Genomic DNA, 16,653 nt, shown 5'->3' with positions numbered 1-16,653 from the left:
CCCCGCTCCCGACTCTCCACAAACATATCTCTAATGAAGAGAGCCAACTTATTCGCGTTTACTTTGTAAAGCTCAACGAGAGCCCATTCGGGCCAGAGGCCTTACCAGAACGACCCCTCTAATCGCCTGCGCCACTTTGTCATTTGTAAGTGGAGAGGCCAAGAATTCCTTGTCCTCATCCGATAGAGTGGGCATCGAAATGTCTCGAATCAAGTCCGCATTCTCGGACTCCGAGTATTTACATTCGGCCGCATACACCTTCTTATAATAGCCAGCAAACGTGTCCACAATCTCCTGCGGATTCGTGATTTTATCCGAACCTATGGGCTGCAGCTCCGGTACCAACCACGACGCCCATTCCCCTTTCTCCAACCAAGCAATCTTAAGTAGGAGATTTAATGTTAGTAAAACAATGACAGATAAGGAAGTCACAAAGTAGGTTTCACTCTTTCCATTGAAAGTGACAAAAGTACATGGAGCATCAGTTACAGCACAAGATGATAGCAGGTTAGTGATGAGGAATACAACATTCTTCATGAGGTTTCAAGTGAGAATTTATTGACAAGCAAGCATGCAAAATGAGAATCATTCGGAGCAAAAGTTCTATGAGAGCTTCAAAGAAACCCTGTTGATTAATTGAACATTGTTAATGTGGTGTACAACGATATGTGTTTTTTCTTAATTTTGTTCTTTCTTTCTTTTCTTTCTGTCTCTCTTTTCTCTTTCTTTTAAAGATAGGGAGAGGAGGGAGAAATGTAATAAAGCACTGTCAGGCTAGAATAGGATGACATTGCTGTGGAAGTACATTGAGAATGCTTGGTTTTGAAGAAAGTTTAAGCAAAAAAATACCTGGAGTCCTATTTAATTATTTTTCAAAAAACCTCACTATGTGCTTTTAGCAGTTTGGGTTATTTATTTTACCCTTCAATTAATATTTTACTAATTTATTTTTTGGAAATTCTCTTTTTTTCAAAGAAAAATATATACTCAACATTACAATTTAACACTCAATATTTAAACATTAATAAATTCAGACAATGTGCCACATTAATACTTTCACATGAACTCATAGTCAACAACATGTAAAACAATGTAAGACAAATCAGACCCATACACATTACATATATATATATGTATCAAAAAAACTAAAAAACACACATCAATTTATCTTAGTGCATCCATCTATCGATGAACCAATACTAAATCTCTAAGTGTTCATCCAATCCAATCCTGATTTATAAGAAACAATTTATTTCTTTTGTTTTAAAGGCATAAGTTGATTATGTCTGCCAAAAATGTATTTCTTTTGTTTTAAAGGCATAAGTTGATTATGTCTGCCGACGCGTTTCTAGCCTCGTGTTTCTAGTTACGGGCTTTCATCAGGGCTTCTTATTGAGAGTCTTATTGGTCATATCTATTGCCTTGACTTTTATCGTCTTCTCCCGTCTTCTCCCAAATGCTGCCAGCAAGGTGCTCATGTGTATTATCACTTTATAGGCGTTCTGTGCCCAACCGTATATTTTCTTTAGTGTCCTGCTCATTCATGGTGCAGCATGAATCTGCTTTGATGCCTTCAAGTTGTTCTCTGGCTAGTCGTATTCGGCAAGTTTCGATGCTCGATCTTGCACGTTCTTACTGGCGGCTTCAACCTGGCATAAATCCCACTCGGTATGGCAACTACGCAGGTTGATGTTCGCTCGGTGGTATTTACACGCACTCACAGTTCCTGGTTTTGAAGGAAGGCAGTTACTGTACTGGTGCGAAGGTGTTTACTGCTGGTAAAAGCTTCTACATTTTATACTGTTTATTTTCGTGGGAGCTGCCATGGCATATTACCTCAAACGTTGGTCGTATTAAGTTTTTCTTTGTTGGTATGAAAATTTATCGAATTGTTTATCAATACATAAATATATATATATATTCAGCAAAGTTATCGGATGGATCTAATGTACATTGTACAGGTATTTAGACAGCGCAAACCTAGCCGAAAAGCAGCAGAACCTGCCGGAGCTTGTTGATATCACTTAAACTCTGTTTAGTACTTTTAAAGTTTTTCGGCAGAATGAGACAAGTTAAGAAATTGCAATTGACAGAAAGCTTTAAGAAATAACTCATGTTTTCATTATACTATAGATTCATTTCCTGAATTGAACAAAATGTATAATCATGATTTTTTTATTTAGGTTTTTGTAAAATGTACACTATGTTCATAATTTTGTTGTATTGCTAAGGAAAATGCCTTTATGTATATAAAACATTATAATTTTTATCTTTAGGCTATGTGTGTGTCGCTTCGGCTTCTGATCACCCGCTACTCTCATAAGCCATAATTTGATCTGGGGAGTCCACAGCAACATTGCGCCACGGAGTGATGGACTTCCGTCAAAAGGACCTACGCTATCGGTCAGTTCTGTGTTCAGGTTTGGATCAAAGTATGAGATGTCTGTAGCGGCTGGTGTCCGCGCTGAGTGGCGGGGCGAAGGGGGATCAGGCGGGGAACTAACAACTGCAACAAAACACAAATCCATTTTCAAGAAAATAACTTACTTGCCCGTACTGCTGCGCCGCCGCTGTTCTCCTTCTCCTCCTCAGCAGCACAGACTCCCAGCATGCCCTGCAGCCAATTCTGGTTTCATTCCTGACAGCAAAGTCAGGATAGACCTGAGCGCCCTCGATTTGGGCTCCCAGGGAAGCTGGGACCCTGTGACTGCTGTCTCCTACCCAGCAATGCAGCTGGTGGGTTGGAGAGATCTGGTTTCACCCCCTTCTCAGTTATAAATAGAAAATAGCAAACATTTAATTCAAAGTATGAAACTTTTTTTCTCCAAATATAACCTCGCAGTTAGCATGTAGGATAAACTGGTAAACTTAAATGAAATTAGGGCTTGATGGAAATTTATATGGTTGATGCCAATCAGTCGTGGTCTGAGCATTGAAACCATAAATCAGCCATTGCTACAAGTGGTTTATTTAAACAGTATGTATATTATCACACAGTTTTTTTCAACGTATATTACATCATGAATATCTTTCCTGAGCCCAAACTGGATAGATCTCTCTTGGCCCTCAGGCAACCACATCTATAGGAATAGGCTTTCCTGTTTTCAGTTTCTATTTTTGGAAAATTCTGGTGGGGTTTTTTCAGTGTTTTCAATATCTTAAAAAACAGTTGTTATCAGGGGTTACACATTTTCGCGCCATTAAAAACAACAGAAAAAGTGTTTTTCCGGTTTTTATAGAACGTTTTGCTTTTATTATTGCTTGCTTTCTGCTCTGAAAGAACATGGTATATAGACAGTGTACTTATAGTGTATATGAGGTCCAAATAGATTTTTGCAAATTAATCTTATTGTAGTACACCATACAATACTTCTTCAGTGAGTCTTTGGGTCATGTGCACTCGCTCTTTCCTTCCCATGTAAACTTCTGTGAAAAGGCCCTCTCAGCATTCTTAGTCCATTGGGCTGCGAGCCATCAGCTAAGGGACACAGTTGGGATGACTCTTTCTTTGATGCCACATAAAGCACAACATGATAAATAATAGCATTTTAGTTCCTGTGCATTAGAAACCAGTGCACCAGAATGGACTAAAAAGTCAATAGCATCCCTCATTAACTCTTAAGATTGTAAAGATGCTTTCAGCATACCATCTAACAAGTGGCAAGGATCTACTACAGAGAATCACTTCAGCTCGAGTATCAATTTTGACAGGTCATCACACAACTTTTTTATATACGTAGCTGAATCACTGCAAATACAAACAATATCACTCCAATCTTTGTTGAACTTGGAAAGAACGTTTTTTGCAGAGCATTACAAGTGACACTGCGTTCCATGTTTTCTAAAAGTCTAGTGTCATGTTTTTACCACTATCCCAGATGTTTGGTGATATATATACTTGTCACTATACCTTGCATTGAATGTTTAAAGCCTGAGGTGTTGGCAATTCACCTACTATCAATACTGACCCACTAGAATCTATGGTCTGATGAATTAAGGGTTTTTACCCATTCTCTGTGGGTAAATGTGATGACACATATTAGGAAAGATTTTTATGAAATCAGCCATTTTACCAATCGGTGAAAGAATCAAATGCAGCCAAAATATCAAATATGAGTTTGATATTTCCTGATTCTCTATAGTTTATAACATATTTACACTAGACCTAAAACATGAAACTAAACCCTGCATCTTTAGACCAAAGGCCACAAAACTGAAAAAGTAAAAGGAAGAAGAGACAATATTTTAGTGGCATCCCTAAAGAACAAAACTGAAGCAGAATAATGTTAGCCAGTCTTTCTTACTGCTGCTTGTATAACAAAGTTACATTGCATTGACCCCTTCAGGAAGAAAAAAATGAGGGCTATTTTTCTTTCAGTGGGGTTTTATCAGTTATTATAGGTTTAAACCTAAAATCCCTGAGCCGATATATAAAGTTATCTGCTTGAGCAAGGAGAACAGGCAACTTGTGACCCACACAAGTAACAAACCTGTCCAAGATCACAGGTGTAGGATTCATTACTGTGGGTTACGGGTAGCCTTTCCCCAAAACGAGCAAACACCAAAAGCCCACACCCTCATTTGTAAAGCCCTTATAAAGCCCATTTTGGTGCACAGCATAAATAAATGTAAATAGAGGATATAAAAAAATAGTAGTATCAGACATGAATGAGCAGAATGTATAGATTATATATGTAGACAAGGGATGACACTTTGGCTAGCCCCCTCGCGTCTTAGCCTTTGCTAATGTAACTTTGATGCCAGTCACATGCTTGGACTTCCAGAGCTGCCTCTAGGACAAGGACACATGATGCCTTTGCGGCCACCTTTGCCTATCAGAGGAGGCCTTTAGGGCTGTTCCATCATCAGCAGGGCGCTGCTTGCTCCCAGGGGCGTAGCTTCAGGGCGGGCTGTTTGGGATGTTACAGCCCCCCAATAAATCTATTTGATGGTAACTAGTTGGTAACTAGTTGGCAATAGGTGCTCTCAGTTGGGTATGATGTGTCACCAGGATTTTTGACATAGGCACAGACACAAATACACACAGGCACACACACACACACTCTCTCTCTGTTTTGAAAGTCTTGAAAAATGCTGGTTAGTTTACATATTATGTTACCCCTCACTTAGTGCACCCATCAATCTGCACCCCTCTTCCTTTCCAGTGCCCCTTAGGCCCCTCTCATGGGCCCTGCTTCTCGTATATTATATCCCAGAGTGTTTGCTCACAAACCCCAATCTTACTGACCACTGGGTTTCCAAGCCCCTCTCTGCAGAGGAGGCTGGTACTGCTCGTTTCATGAAGTTTCCCGCGTTATAATGAGAAAAATACTGTGGAACAAACCAGGGTGGAAATAAAACCAGAGAACTTATTCTACACCTTCCCATTAAAGCTATAACAACTTTCACGAAATATCACACACTATTCGAAATGTGGACTAGAAGCACATTGCGCAACACATACTAAGCATTGTTAGACAATAATAAATATAAATGCATATAAACTAATCAGCAATTTCAAATGAATCGCAAGGAAGGGGTGGCCTGGGAAGATTACCGCAGGATGCATTAGCTCTGTGCTCCTCAAATATGAAATATCCATCACCACCATCCTGGGTCCGAAGAGACGGGAAAGGACAAAAAAAATCCCAGCTATTGACTCAGAAAGACATAGGGCCAGATGTACGTCGCCCAATACCGGTCAGTAACGGCCGAAATTACCGAATTTCGGTCGTTACCGACCGGTATTTGGCATTTGGAATGTAGGTGGCTTGATTGTAGGATTCGGTATTTTACCAAATCTGTAACTTAAAGGGTCGGTAAATTAACAAATTCTTAACATACCGATTCGGTAAATTACCGAATCCGTATTGTAGGGAGCACTCAAGTTAGTGCTTTTCTGAGTTAAGGATTCGTTATTTACCACCAACTACAAGTTGGTGGTAAATATTAAAAACCTTAGAAAAAGCAATTATTTTGCTTTTACAACAGTGCGATGTGGCAGACATACATGCCCTTAGGGCATGTATGTGTGCCACATGTGCACACATGCACGATTCAGGGGTGCAACAGGGTGTCAATGTGACACTCTGCAACCCTTGAATATGTGCCCCTATTACCGATTCAGTATTTACCGAATCGGTAATAGTGAATGACTTCCCATTCATTCATAGGTGCTTCCAGGCCCTTAGGAATGAATGGGAATTACCGAATCAGTAAATACCGATTCTTAATTACCGAATCCTACCGATTCGGTAAAATTTACAGAGTAATTATCTACATACCATATACCTATTCTTAAATACTGACTCAGTACAATTCGGTATTTAAGAATAGGTAAATAGAGATTACCTACATAAGGCCCATAGTCATGGAACTGGGGTTTTATCCAACGCGCTGAGACTGCTGTTTTTCACTCCCCTGGAAGCATGGCACCACAACACGCCTAGGGTGGAGGACTAGAGGGCCAGTGTCAGCGTGGCAGGACAGATTGCCCAATTCCTGTGCCCTGAGGGCTGGCAGAGTAGCTGTGCTCGGTGTGTGAACTCATTATATCTTCCCTCCCTAACCCCTGTTACGGGCTTCAGATGCAGCCCCCATCCTGAAGAATTGTGCACCAAACCCTGCTGGGAAGCCCTAGCACTGAAAGCGCCTTGCGCAAAACTGCCAAAACTTGAAAGGCTGTCGCCCTGCTCTCAGTCAGTCAAATATCTTTATTTCGGTCAATTAAGACCATAAAAGCAATACACAATTCATTTAAACATACATACATTATACAAGTAAAATTTACAAATATACAAATATACACATGATTGTAATTCATACGTTCATTCTTAAAACAATTAAAATCTTTGATGCAAAGAATAGATACTGAGCAGTATAAATTCAAAAGGCCACCCCTGTTTCCCACTATGCGTAATACATTTTCCCAAGACGTGGTTGACAAGCTATCAACCTAGTTAATTGTTCGTCAGGGTGAGTCTTATTTTGTTTATACGAGCTGCCGCTACCAAAAAACTGGCTACACTATATGCGACCTGCACAGAATTAAGCATTTGCAAGTGTAAAAGTGCAGGCCTCACCTGGACAAAATTAAGATCTTTCAAGATTGGATATAAAAATCTTTTTCGGGGCACCAAATAATGATCACAAAACATCACTAGGTGAAGCGTGTCCTGTGTAGAAAAACTATCACAGGTACAAGGTGGGGTATTTACTGGGGTCCCCCACTTTGTATAAGCACCTAGCACAAGGTGAATGAGGTTGAACCTGAACCTAAGTAAAAGAAAACGATGGTATGGTTTAGTCACGTATTTTAAGTAAGGTTCCATGACTGGGGAGATTGATAGTTGATATATTGATCTCACCATTGGTTTGCTAAGTTCGACCTCCTCCCTTTCTGTCTCCAACAAATTTCGGAAATGCTACTTAACCCACCCTACATCCTCTTTCCTAAGGCCCTGTGGTGATAAATACATGTCCGGACGCCCCAGCCTCACGCATGCCGCTCTAACATACGCAAGCCAGGGTATACTATCCGCTTTATCCAAGGCCATACAGTCTTTAAGTATGAGGTGGTTCAGCGTAATCTCCTCATTTGTCCAGGTTTTAACCCATCGTAACAGAGGGGTTATTTTTAGGAGATCAGTAATATATCCCAAGCCCACTTCACAGTGGATTGAAAATGTAGGGGATGACTTTGGGAGTGACAAAAGAGATCGTATAAAATTGTTTTCTATAGTTTGAATGCCTGGTGATGGTACGTAGCCCCAAATATCGGCCCCATAGGATGCAACTGCTAAACATTTTGATTTATACATACGAATCATAGCCTCCATGGGTCTCGAGCCAAGTCTTTTAGAGAAATTCATAAGACCTGTGGTGGATCTTGCAACCCCATTGCCCTTGAGTTTCAACTGAGGCCCCCAGGTTCCTCTTTCATCAAAGGTGACACCTAAATAACAGAAAAAAGGTACCCTGGAGATTGGTGTTTCATTACATCTAAAAGTTTTGATCTTCATACTTTTCCTGCGTAGACCAGTTACCATCACGTGGGATTTTGATGTATTAATTTTTAGATCCAAGGCTTCCATAAAGGAGCCAAAGTGGTCTAGCAGTCTTTGTAAGCCCGTGCCTGTACGTGCAAGTAGGACAGCGTCGTCCGCGTACAGGAGGACCGGAATGAATGCCCCTCCCATACGCGGAACGTACAGGGTGGCTAGGTTCAGAGATTTACCCAGGGAGTTGATATAAAGTGTAAAAAGGAGAGGGGCCAGAATACAGCCTTGTCTGACCCCTTTCCCTGATCTGAATTGCTCAGTACACCTACCTTCCCTTGTTACCCTAACAGAAGCGAACAGATTCTGATGAAGATCATGTAAAAAATTAACCAAGGTAATGTCCAGACCCATATCCCGCAAAATAAGCCATAATTTAGAGCGATTAACCAAATCAAAAGCGGAGGATAAATCCATGAAACCTAAATATAAAAGCCCCTCCTTCACCACTGTGTATTTACTAATAATAAGGTGAAGATTTAGACATTGGTCCATGGTCCCCCTGTGTGCTCTAAAACCATACTGGAGGTCAGAGAGAACCCCACTCCCCTCAAGCCAATCCCCAAGTCTTTGTAGAATGACTCTGCCCAAGATTTTAACAGCAGAGTCCAACAAGGAGATTGGCCTGTAACAGGCAGGATCCCCCCTGTTCCCCTTCTTAAAAATCGGGACAATAATGGAGGAGGACCAGGAGGATGGGAAGCCTGCTGAAGGTATTGCATTAAAGACGTTAGTTAATATTTTGGACCAGAATTGTGGATACTGAATGTAAAGCGCTCAGAAACTGACAATCTCTGGCGGAGCTAGAAACACTAGAGGCACAAACAATCTTCTGCTGAAACCTCGAAGATTCCGGAAGGAAAAAACATATAAGCGCTCCTTCTCAGGAATGGCGCCTAGGATCTGGAACTCACTCCCTCCCGAAACCAGGCTTATCTCTTCCACTACACTCTTTAAAAATGAAGTAAAAGCTATCCTCATGGCTAAATACACTTGAACTATTATCTCGAACTCTGGCAAGACTATATGCACCGATCTGTACTACATGTTTGATCCCTGTGATTATTTGTATTGTTATCTTTTTACCCACTTGATTGGCATTGTAGCCACCTACTTATACTGTTTGATCTATTGATATATCTGTCTGACTATGCTCCCTCATGTACCCATCTGTGATTGTAGCCACCTACTTATACTGTTTGATCTATTGATATATCTGTCTGACTATGCTCCCTCATGTACCCATCTGTGTAAAGCGCTCTGATATCTGCAAAGATCTTGTCCGCGCTATATAAAACTTTCAAAATAAATAAATAAATAAATAAAGATCGGCAGGGACCCCATCGGGTCCAGGAGCCTTATGTTTGCTTGTATCTTTAATCGCCCTTTCCACCTCGGAGATATTAAATTTCATGGTCGTGGTGTTTCGGGAAGGTGCTATGACTGGGGAAGTTGGAGCCCCTAACTCAGTTTCATAGATTTGTTTAAAATGGTTAAGCCATCTTTCGTCTTCGATCACACAGTCCATGTCTGTTTTCCCATCTTCGGAGAAAAATGACTGATTAATAGTGGCCCAAAATGCTTTACTGTCTCTCAGTACGTCTATGGATAATAATTTGTCCCAGGCTTCCTCCTTGATTTGTTTCTTACGCTTAGCAAGTGCAAGTTTATATTCCTTTCGAAGGCTCGCCACCAGTGTCTTATCTTTAGGTCTGTGTTTAAGTGTTTTCAGTAAGGCACTATGTGTAAGCGAGCATTCCTTGTCAAACCATTTATATGTCTTCTTAATACCTTGTGAGCCGTTCCTGGACTCCAAATTCTTGGAGATCCTTGAGCATATCTCAACATAAGCAGCCACAACATTAGGCCCTGATGAAGTAGGATCAAGGCAGACTGCCATCTTTGCCTCGGTTTCCTGCGCTAATGTATTGAAGAAGTTTTCGGGGACAATCTTCTCCCATTTTAACTTCCTACCCTGTTCCCTAGTTGAAAGATCTCTTGGGGCAACCACCCCTGTGTCTCTTCCAGTCAGGAAACAATCCAGGTCTACGGTCAGTAAAACAGGATTGTGATCGCTAAAAGTAGCGGTCACCACCCTGTATTCCCGTGCTTTTACTAGCACCCCAGAGGATACAAAGATGTAGTCAATGATGGTATTTGCGTCTCTCCCAATGAATGTGGGCGCTCTGGTCTCATTATTGCCACTCCCCAATTCGAATAAATTTAAGTTGGCAAGAAGACTCTCAAGCCCCTCACCCTCCTTAGTGTGTTCAAAGTGGGGAATCCCCTCAACCGGTGATCCTCCATATATGTCATTATAGCAGTCCCCCTCACAGGGGTGAATATTAAAATCGCCCAGGATAACCATCTCTGGGGTGGAAGTGCAATCATGTTTATAGACTGACAAAAAATCTGACAGGGCAATCAGGTGCTCATTCACAAAAGAGCCCTCCCTGGAATTATAAAAGTTAATAAATAAAAAGGTTTGGTGGTCCGAAATAGCCCACTCAATTATTAGCGTATTCATAGGAGCAGGTTCTATTTTTTTAAAAACCCCAACCAGATTAAGTGAAAACAGTATGAGTAGGCCTCCCTTAGCTCTCCCTCTTACACCCGATACAGCTGGGGTGGAGAAACTGTGGAAGCCATCCAGTGAGAAACAGGTTGATATATCCCATGTTTCTTGGAAAGCCAATATATCATATTGTTTAACAAACCCCTGCCAGATAGGATCTAAAGCCTTAGCGGTTAATCCCACCACATTCCAAGTAAGAATTTTACAAATTGTTTTTTGAGAGTTATGCACCCCCCTGGCCTCAGCAACCACAGGACCCTTGTCATAAGTTGGAATTAGATTTGACTTCCGCAAGTCCAAAATACTATTTTCCTTTTGCAGAAGAGTGGGGGAGATATGAGGCCTCTGTCTAACTAGTGGGCCCTGTGTTTGTCAGTCGACCCAGTCCGTCGTGGACAGACATTCATAGCGGTTAACAGTTGGGAAGTTGTGGTAATTATCATACCCATTTACAGTCTGATGATAATAATGTGGGTGACTATTTTGGGGCCCATGCGACAAACCCCCCTTGAAGCGGTCTGCCTCTTCTTCTCCTAACCAAGTTTCATTCCTCCTCTCCACCCTCATCCCAGCCATGAGGTTGCGCCTCCCATGGGGGATTAAACCTCTGTCTGGCTTTTTGGTCTTGTGGACCCCTTAACCAACTCCATCTTTTATCTACTTGATTCCCAGGTAGGTAGAAATAAGAGAGGGGCCTAGCAGTAACCATGCTTGCTTGATATCTAGAGGATCCTCTACATATATATTCTACCACCTGTGTGTTCTCAAAAGTGACCACAACACAATCCCCTTGTAGGTTTTTTCTATTCCCTCCTACCCATGGGGTTCTCTCCACCATTAGAATGTTACTTGAAATATTCGGCGGTAGGGGATGGTTTTTGGAGAGCCAGTGGCACACTTTATTTTTCAAGGCCTGGTAGGATTCTACTTCAGATGGTGAAATTTCAGTAACTCCAGTAAGAATCACTACATAGGGGCAGGCATCTGGGGGAAGATGGATGTTTCTGCGGTCCACTAACTTAACTCTTGGGGCCGGGTCTGGATTTGGGGTCGGCGGAGTGGGATCATTAAGTTTAACTTGGGGAGTTGACTTAGATTTAGTTGGATTCTCAGGTTGTTTTAGATCAGGGGTCTTTGCTTTAGTACCTCCCAGGTTTGGATTGTTACTAGGGTTCCTGGGAACATTGTTTTTAGGCATAGTGACGCTTGTGCCAGCCAAAGATGACTTATTAGCTGTAATCGCGACATGGGGTGTCTTAGCATTCAAGGTAAAGCTTGGGGCACTTATGTCCTTATGAATGTTTGTCAAAATGGTTTCTAGACAACGTAATCTAACCTCTATGGGTTCGAGTAAGGCTTTTAACATGTTAAAAATATTAATATTATTAGCCGTGCTTAACCCGCTCCCATCTTGGCTATGTTTGGCTGGATTAATGACTTCGCCACTAAGTTCCAGAATTTCCTCCAGACTATTGTCGATAATAGTGTCATCTGGAAGACTTAGAGGCAAGCCAGGTTTTGTCGAGTGCACCCCCCCTGTGTCATTTGCACAGACTGCCAAGTTTTTATTCACAGTTGCCGGGTCTAAGATGATATTGTCTCGGTTGTGGACAGTTTGTGCTTTCTTCCCTTTAAGAGTGGTTGGTTTGTTGGCCTTTTGTTTAGGGATGGCCCCTTCTATCAAACCTCTTTGATTCATGGCACTTGCCAAGGGTGAATTGTCTGACTCATTTCTGTCTAAGCCACACTCTGTCAGAAGATTAAGATTAGGGGTAACTTCCAAGTCCTGTTGTGAGCTTAAGACATCAAAATCCCCGGTATCCCCAGTGTTATGTACCATGACAAAAGTGTTGGGGCGGGACTCGATGTTGGGCGTGCGTGCCTGGGCAATGAGGCCTAGGGAAGATCTCTTGGCCGTGGCTAGGTCTTGGGACACCCTCCTGTCCATTAGTACTATCCCCTCATCAATAAGTGCGTTGGTGCGAACAATAAAGTCGTCCAGAGTCCCGGTTAACTTTTTTGCTCCTGCAACGGCCATGCTTCTGGTCTCCCGACAATTCATAGCGATCCCCAGTACTAATCTCCAACGACCGGTTAAATGTTAACTGTATAATAACAGGCCCATATACTTATGGCTTAGTGATGGATGGCAACTAACAACCCTTTATCCTGTAATGAGATATAAGCCGACTTACAGTTTCTGTGTCCAGTAGGTATGTGGGCTGAAACAAATCGGGCAGGGTTGGTGGCCCAGGCCAGTCTCCTCAGGCCTCTGAGGGCCACAGAGGGCCCGCCCTTTGCCCGGGCTTAGCCCCGGGCGCTCCCGCGCGCTCCCGCGATGCGGTAGCACTAGTCACCTTTAAACTAGAATGCAGCAGACTCATAGGCTGATAGGCGGGTGGGCGTGGCCAGCGGGGAGAGCAGCCCAGGTGTCTTCAATCGGGCGCGCAGGGACTCCTGGACACTGGAGTCCCTGCCTGAATGCTCGCAGCCCCGCTGACGCTGTCGCCTGCCCCGCGCTCCTCTGTCAAAGCTTCCCAGACAGGCAGCAGCTTCAGCTGTTAAAGGCGCTGCGGGACCCGCGGAGCGGGTCCGGCGAGGCGTTGTGGAAATCCTTGGGTGCAAAGACTCGATGGGTCGGCGAAAAAGACTCAGAAGCCAGGTAGGAGATTGTACACAACTTCAGAAAGGTCCCGGTGGGCTGGAGGCAAGGTCTGCTTTTACTCCGTCGGCGGGGGGCGTGGCCAGCGGGGAGAGCAGCCCAGGTGTCTTCAATCGGGCGCGCAGGGACTCCTGGACACTGGAGTCCCTGCCTGAATGCTCGCAGCCCCGCTGACGCTGTCGCCTGCCCCGCGCTCCTCTGTCAAAGCTTCCCAGACAGGCAGCAGCTTCAGCTGTTAAAGGCGCTGCGGCGAGGCGTTGTGGAAATCCTTGGGTGCAAAGACTCGATGGGTCGGCGAAAAAGACTCAGAAGCCAGGTAGGAGATTGCACACAACTTCAGAAAGGTCCCGGTGGGCTGGAGGCAAGGTCTGCTTTTACTCCGTCGGCGGGGGGCGTGGCCAGCGGGGAGAGCAGCCCAGGTGTCTTCAATCGGGCGCGCAGGGACTCCTGGACACTGGAGTCCCTGCCTGAATGCTCGCAGCCCCGCTGACGCTGTCGCCTGCCCCGCTCTCCTCTGTCAAAGCTTCCCAGACAGGCAGCAGCTTCAGCTGTTAAAGGCGCTGCGGGACCCGCGGAGCGGGTCCGGCGAGGCGTTGTGGAAATCCTTGGGTGCAAAGACTCGATGGGTCGGCGAAAAAGACTCAGAAGCCAGGTAGGAGATTGCACACAACTTCAGAAAGGTCCCCTGCTCTCATTTTTGTGCCTAAAAACCCCTCCAGCATGACCCCCGGAGAGGGCCCTCCATCGAGCTTCCCACCTGAAAGGACAAGTTAAGGGGGGCCTGCCGTCTGCAAAGACACCCACTTCCCCACCCGTTGATCAGTCTTGGATTTTCTCAGACAAAGGCACACCCGGTCACACCAGGTCCCGCCGTGACACAACATCTGCCCAGGTGATGCCACCCACGTGTTTGACCCAGCATTTCCGAAACCCGGAAAGCTCCAAAAACATTCACACCATCAATGTGAAAAAAGACACACCTCAAAATCCTCCTCACATATCATGGGCATGGCTCCCAATACTTTCTTCAGTAAGCCCCATGACAAGGACTATCAGACCCGTCCCGTTGCGCCCTGTTCCCTGGCCCAACCCTCTAACATGTGCAACCCCAATTTCCCCGCCGATGGAGCAAATCCCCTAAGAAGCATTCCCACAAAGTCAATCCCTGCTAGTTTATCTGCAATAATCAATCTAATAGCCCTGTATCAATCAGCTGTAAAATAAACGGTATCACGTCTCCACTCCTGTGCGTCGGCGAAGCCCTGCATTGTGCCCCTGAAGAAAAAAATTCCTGCCAGGCTAGGTTATATGCCGACCTCGTGGAGGGTGCCAGGGAACCTACTACCAGTTGAAGCATCCGGTGTTGCCTACGTACCACAACTGCCGCAGAATTGGGGTTGGGGTCCTGTCTGCATCCTTGGCTAACCCACGGAATCTCCCCCACTGTAAATGAGACAAAGTATCCGTAATGTCATTGTCCACACCTGGCACGTGTACTGCCCGAAAAGCTATGTCATAGCGCAAGCAGCCCAACACAAAAACCCTTAGCAGCTTCAGTACCTTTTCGTCCCTAGCGGACTGCCGATTGACAATTTCCACTACTGCCATATTGTCAATCCTGAATGTCACTCTCTTGTGAGCCAGCTGTTCCCCCCAGAGTGTCACTGCTACTACCAGGGGGAAAAATGCCAGGAAAGCTTTGCTCCTGTTCCCTTCTCTCCACTCACAAGGCCATTTGTCAGCGCACCACTTCCCATGCCAGTAAAGTCCAAAGCCCTGGCTGCCTGCTGCATCCGAGAAAATCTGGAAATCCCATACCATATTCTCTTCTTGTGCTAATGGCACCCCATTGAAATCCTAGAAGAAAAACTTCCACATTTGCAAATCCTCCCTGTTAGACTTGGCACCATTCGCGTGGGTCTCCCTTCCATTTTTCGCTGTTGTCTCATCTGTTTTTGCTGGTATTAGATGCTCTGGGCGCTGTGCCACTGCCATTCAGTGCCACAGCGCAAAAGCTCCCTGTGTAAATATGACTATGAATTGGTATATCCCTAATTGGATTATTTTGGTTACCTGTTAGTCCCTAGTAGTGTGGCCTGTGTGTGCCCAGGGCTGGTGACCCAGATACTGCTGGTGGGCCTGCAGTGCTGGTTTGCGCCACCCACAGAAGCAGCATGTAAATTGTACCTCAGACCTGCCACTGCAGTGTCTGTGTGCAGTCTAGAACTGCCATCTTGACTGTGAAGTGCCTACACTTCCCAGCCCCTGAATCTTCCCTTAGCATCCTGTCAGTCACCCCTATGTTAGGTGCATTGTGTGTGTAAGGCATGACATGGCTTGATATGTGTAACATGCCCTGGTAGTGAATTTGCCTCCATTTTGTTTCTCACTGCTGCACGTCTATCTGTTCTCCATAGGCTAGAATGGGCAGACTGGCTATTACATCTTATAGTCCTAACTGTCCCAGGGAACATGGTTCAAGTTTGGCATGCCTGAGCTCAGAATAATAAAATACATCTTTTAGCAAAGCTGGTTTTAATATTCTGTGTTTGAAAATAACACTTTTAGAAAGTAGGTATTTTCTTGCCTAAGCCTTCCAGTGTGCTCTGCTGTTATGTGTATTGACTGTCTGGGTTTAGAGGGGCAAGGCAGGCTGAGTCAGACCTGGGTTGAATAGAGAAATCTGCATTGAGTACTGGGGAGGGGTAGCTCCTTTACCTGAATGGGGCTGTGCCTGGCAAGGTGAATGCTGGCTCCACCTCCTACTGTGCGTCTGATGGCAGACCCCTCTTTCTGAAAGGAGGGATGCAGGCTGGTAAACTGAACTGGTCTGGCCGGGTTCAGTGACTAGAGACTTTTGAGAACAAAGACTTTTGGGGTATAAATATCTGTGCCCAAACCCCTGATTTTTGTATTGCTCCTGGGTGTCAAGAAGAACCTTTGTCCGTGTTACTGAAGGAATCTGCAGGAGAGGACTGTTCTTGTGCTTGTGTGCTGTTTCTTGGATTGGCCTGCAGTAATTCCCCTTGGACTTGGAAGAAGAGGGAAAAGGACTTTTGAGAGACTTTTATTTTGCTAAGCAATCATCCAAGGGCTAGAAGAGAGCTAGCCTCCTGCTGGCTTCAAAGGCACATCTGACTCCCCCACCAGCCTCCTGATTCCTCCCAGCGAGGATTTCTCTCTGCAGGTGTGGCCCCTGTGAGTTCCAGGGCCTCTAGTACTACTACAGAGAAGAGAGAGCTGAAAATCGTCGCTAACGCCATTTGCGAGCCGCCGCAGCTGAAGAGCGTAAGAAAAATCCACGCGCTGCTGCCGTCGAGTGCTCGCAAACCAACAATCATCGCATCGCATGCCCGTGG

General features: G+C 44.5%; 1 protein-coding gene across 2 annotated transcripts in view; it reads left to right on the top strand.

The window, feature by feature from the left end:
- The window catches only part of LOC144828401 (NFX1-type zinc finger-containing protein 1-like), a 1,040,362-nt gene that overhangs the window by 142,371 nt on the left and 881,338 nt on the right, over nucleotides 1-16,653 (top strand). For both annotated transcript variants that reach the window (XM_078686524.1, XM_078686523.1), the window contains exon 2: nucleotides 2,277-2,403. In XM_078686524.1, coding sequence (XP_078542650.1) covers nucleotides 2,372-2,403 — 32 coding nt within the window. In that variant the 5' untranslated portion in view covers nucleotides 2,277-2,371. The remainder of the gene's footprint in view (nucleotides 1-2,276; nucleotides 2,404-16,653) is intronic.

The sequence above is a fragment of the Lissotriton helveticus genome, chromosome 4_1 (genome assembly GCF_964261635.1).
Source record: "Lissotriton helveticus chromosome 4_1, aLisHel1.1, whole genome shotgun sequence".
NCBI classification, from domain to species: Eukaryota; Metazoa; Chordata; class Amphibia; order Caudata; family Salamandridae; genus Lissotriton; species Lissotriton helveticus.
This window is presented reverse-complemented; position numbering and strand designations above follow the sequence as displayed.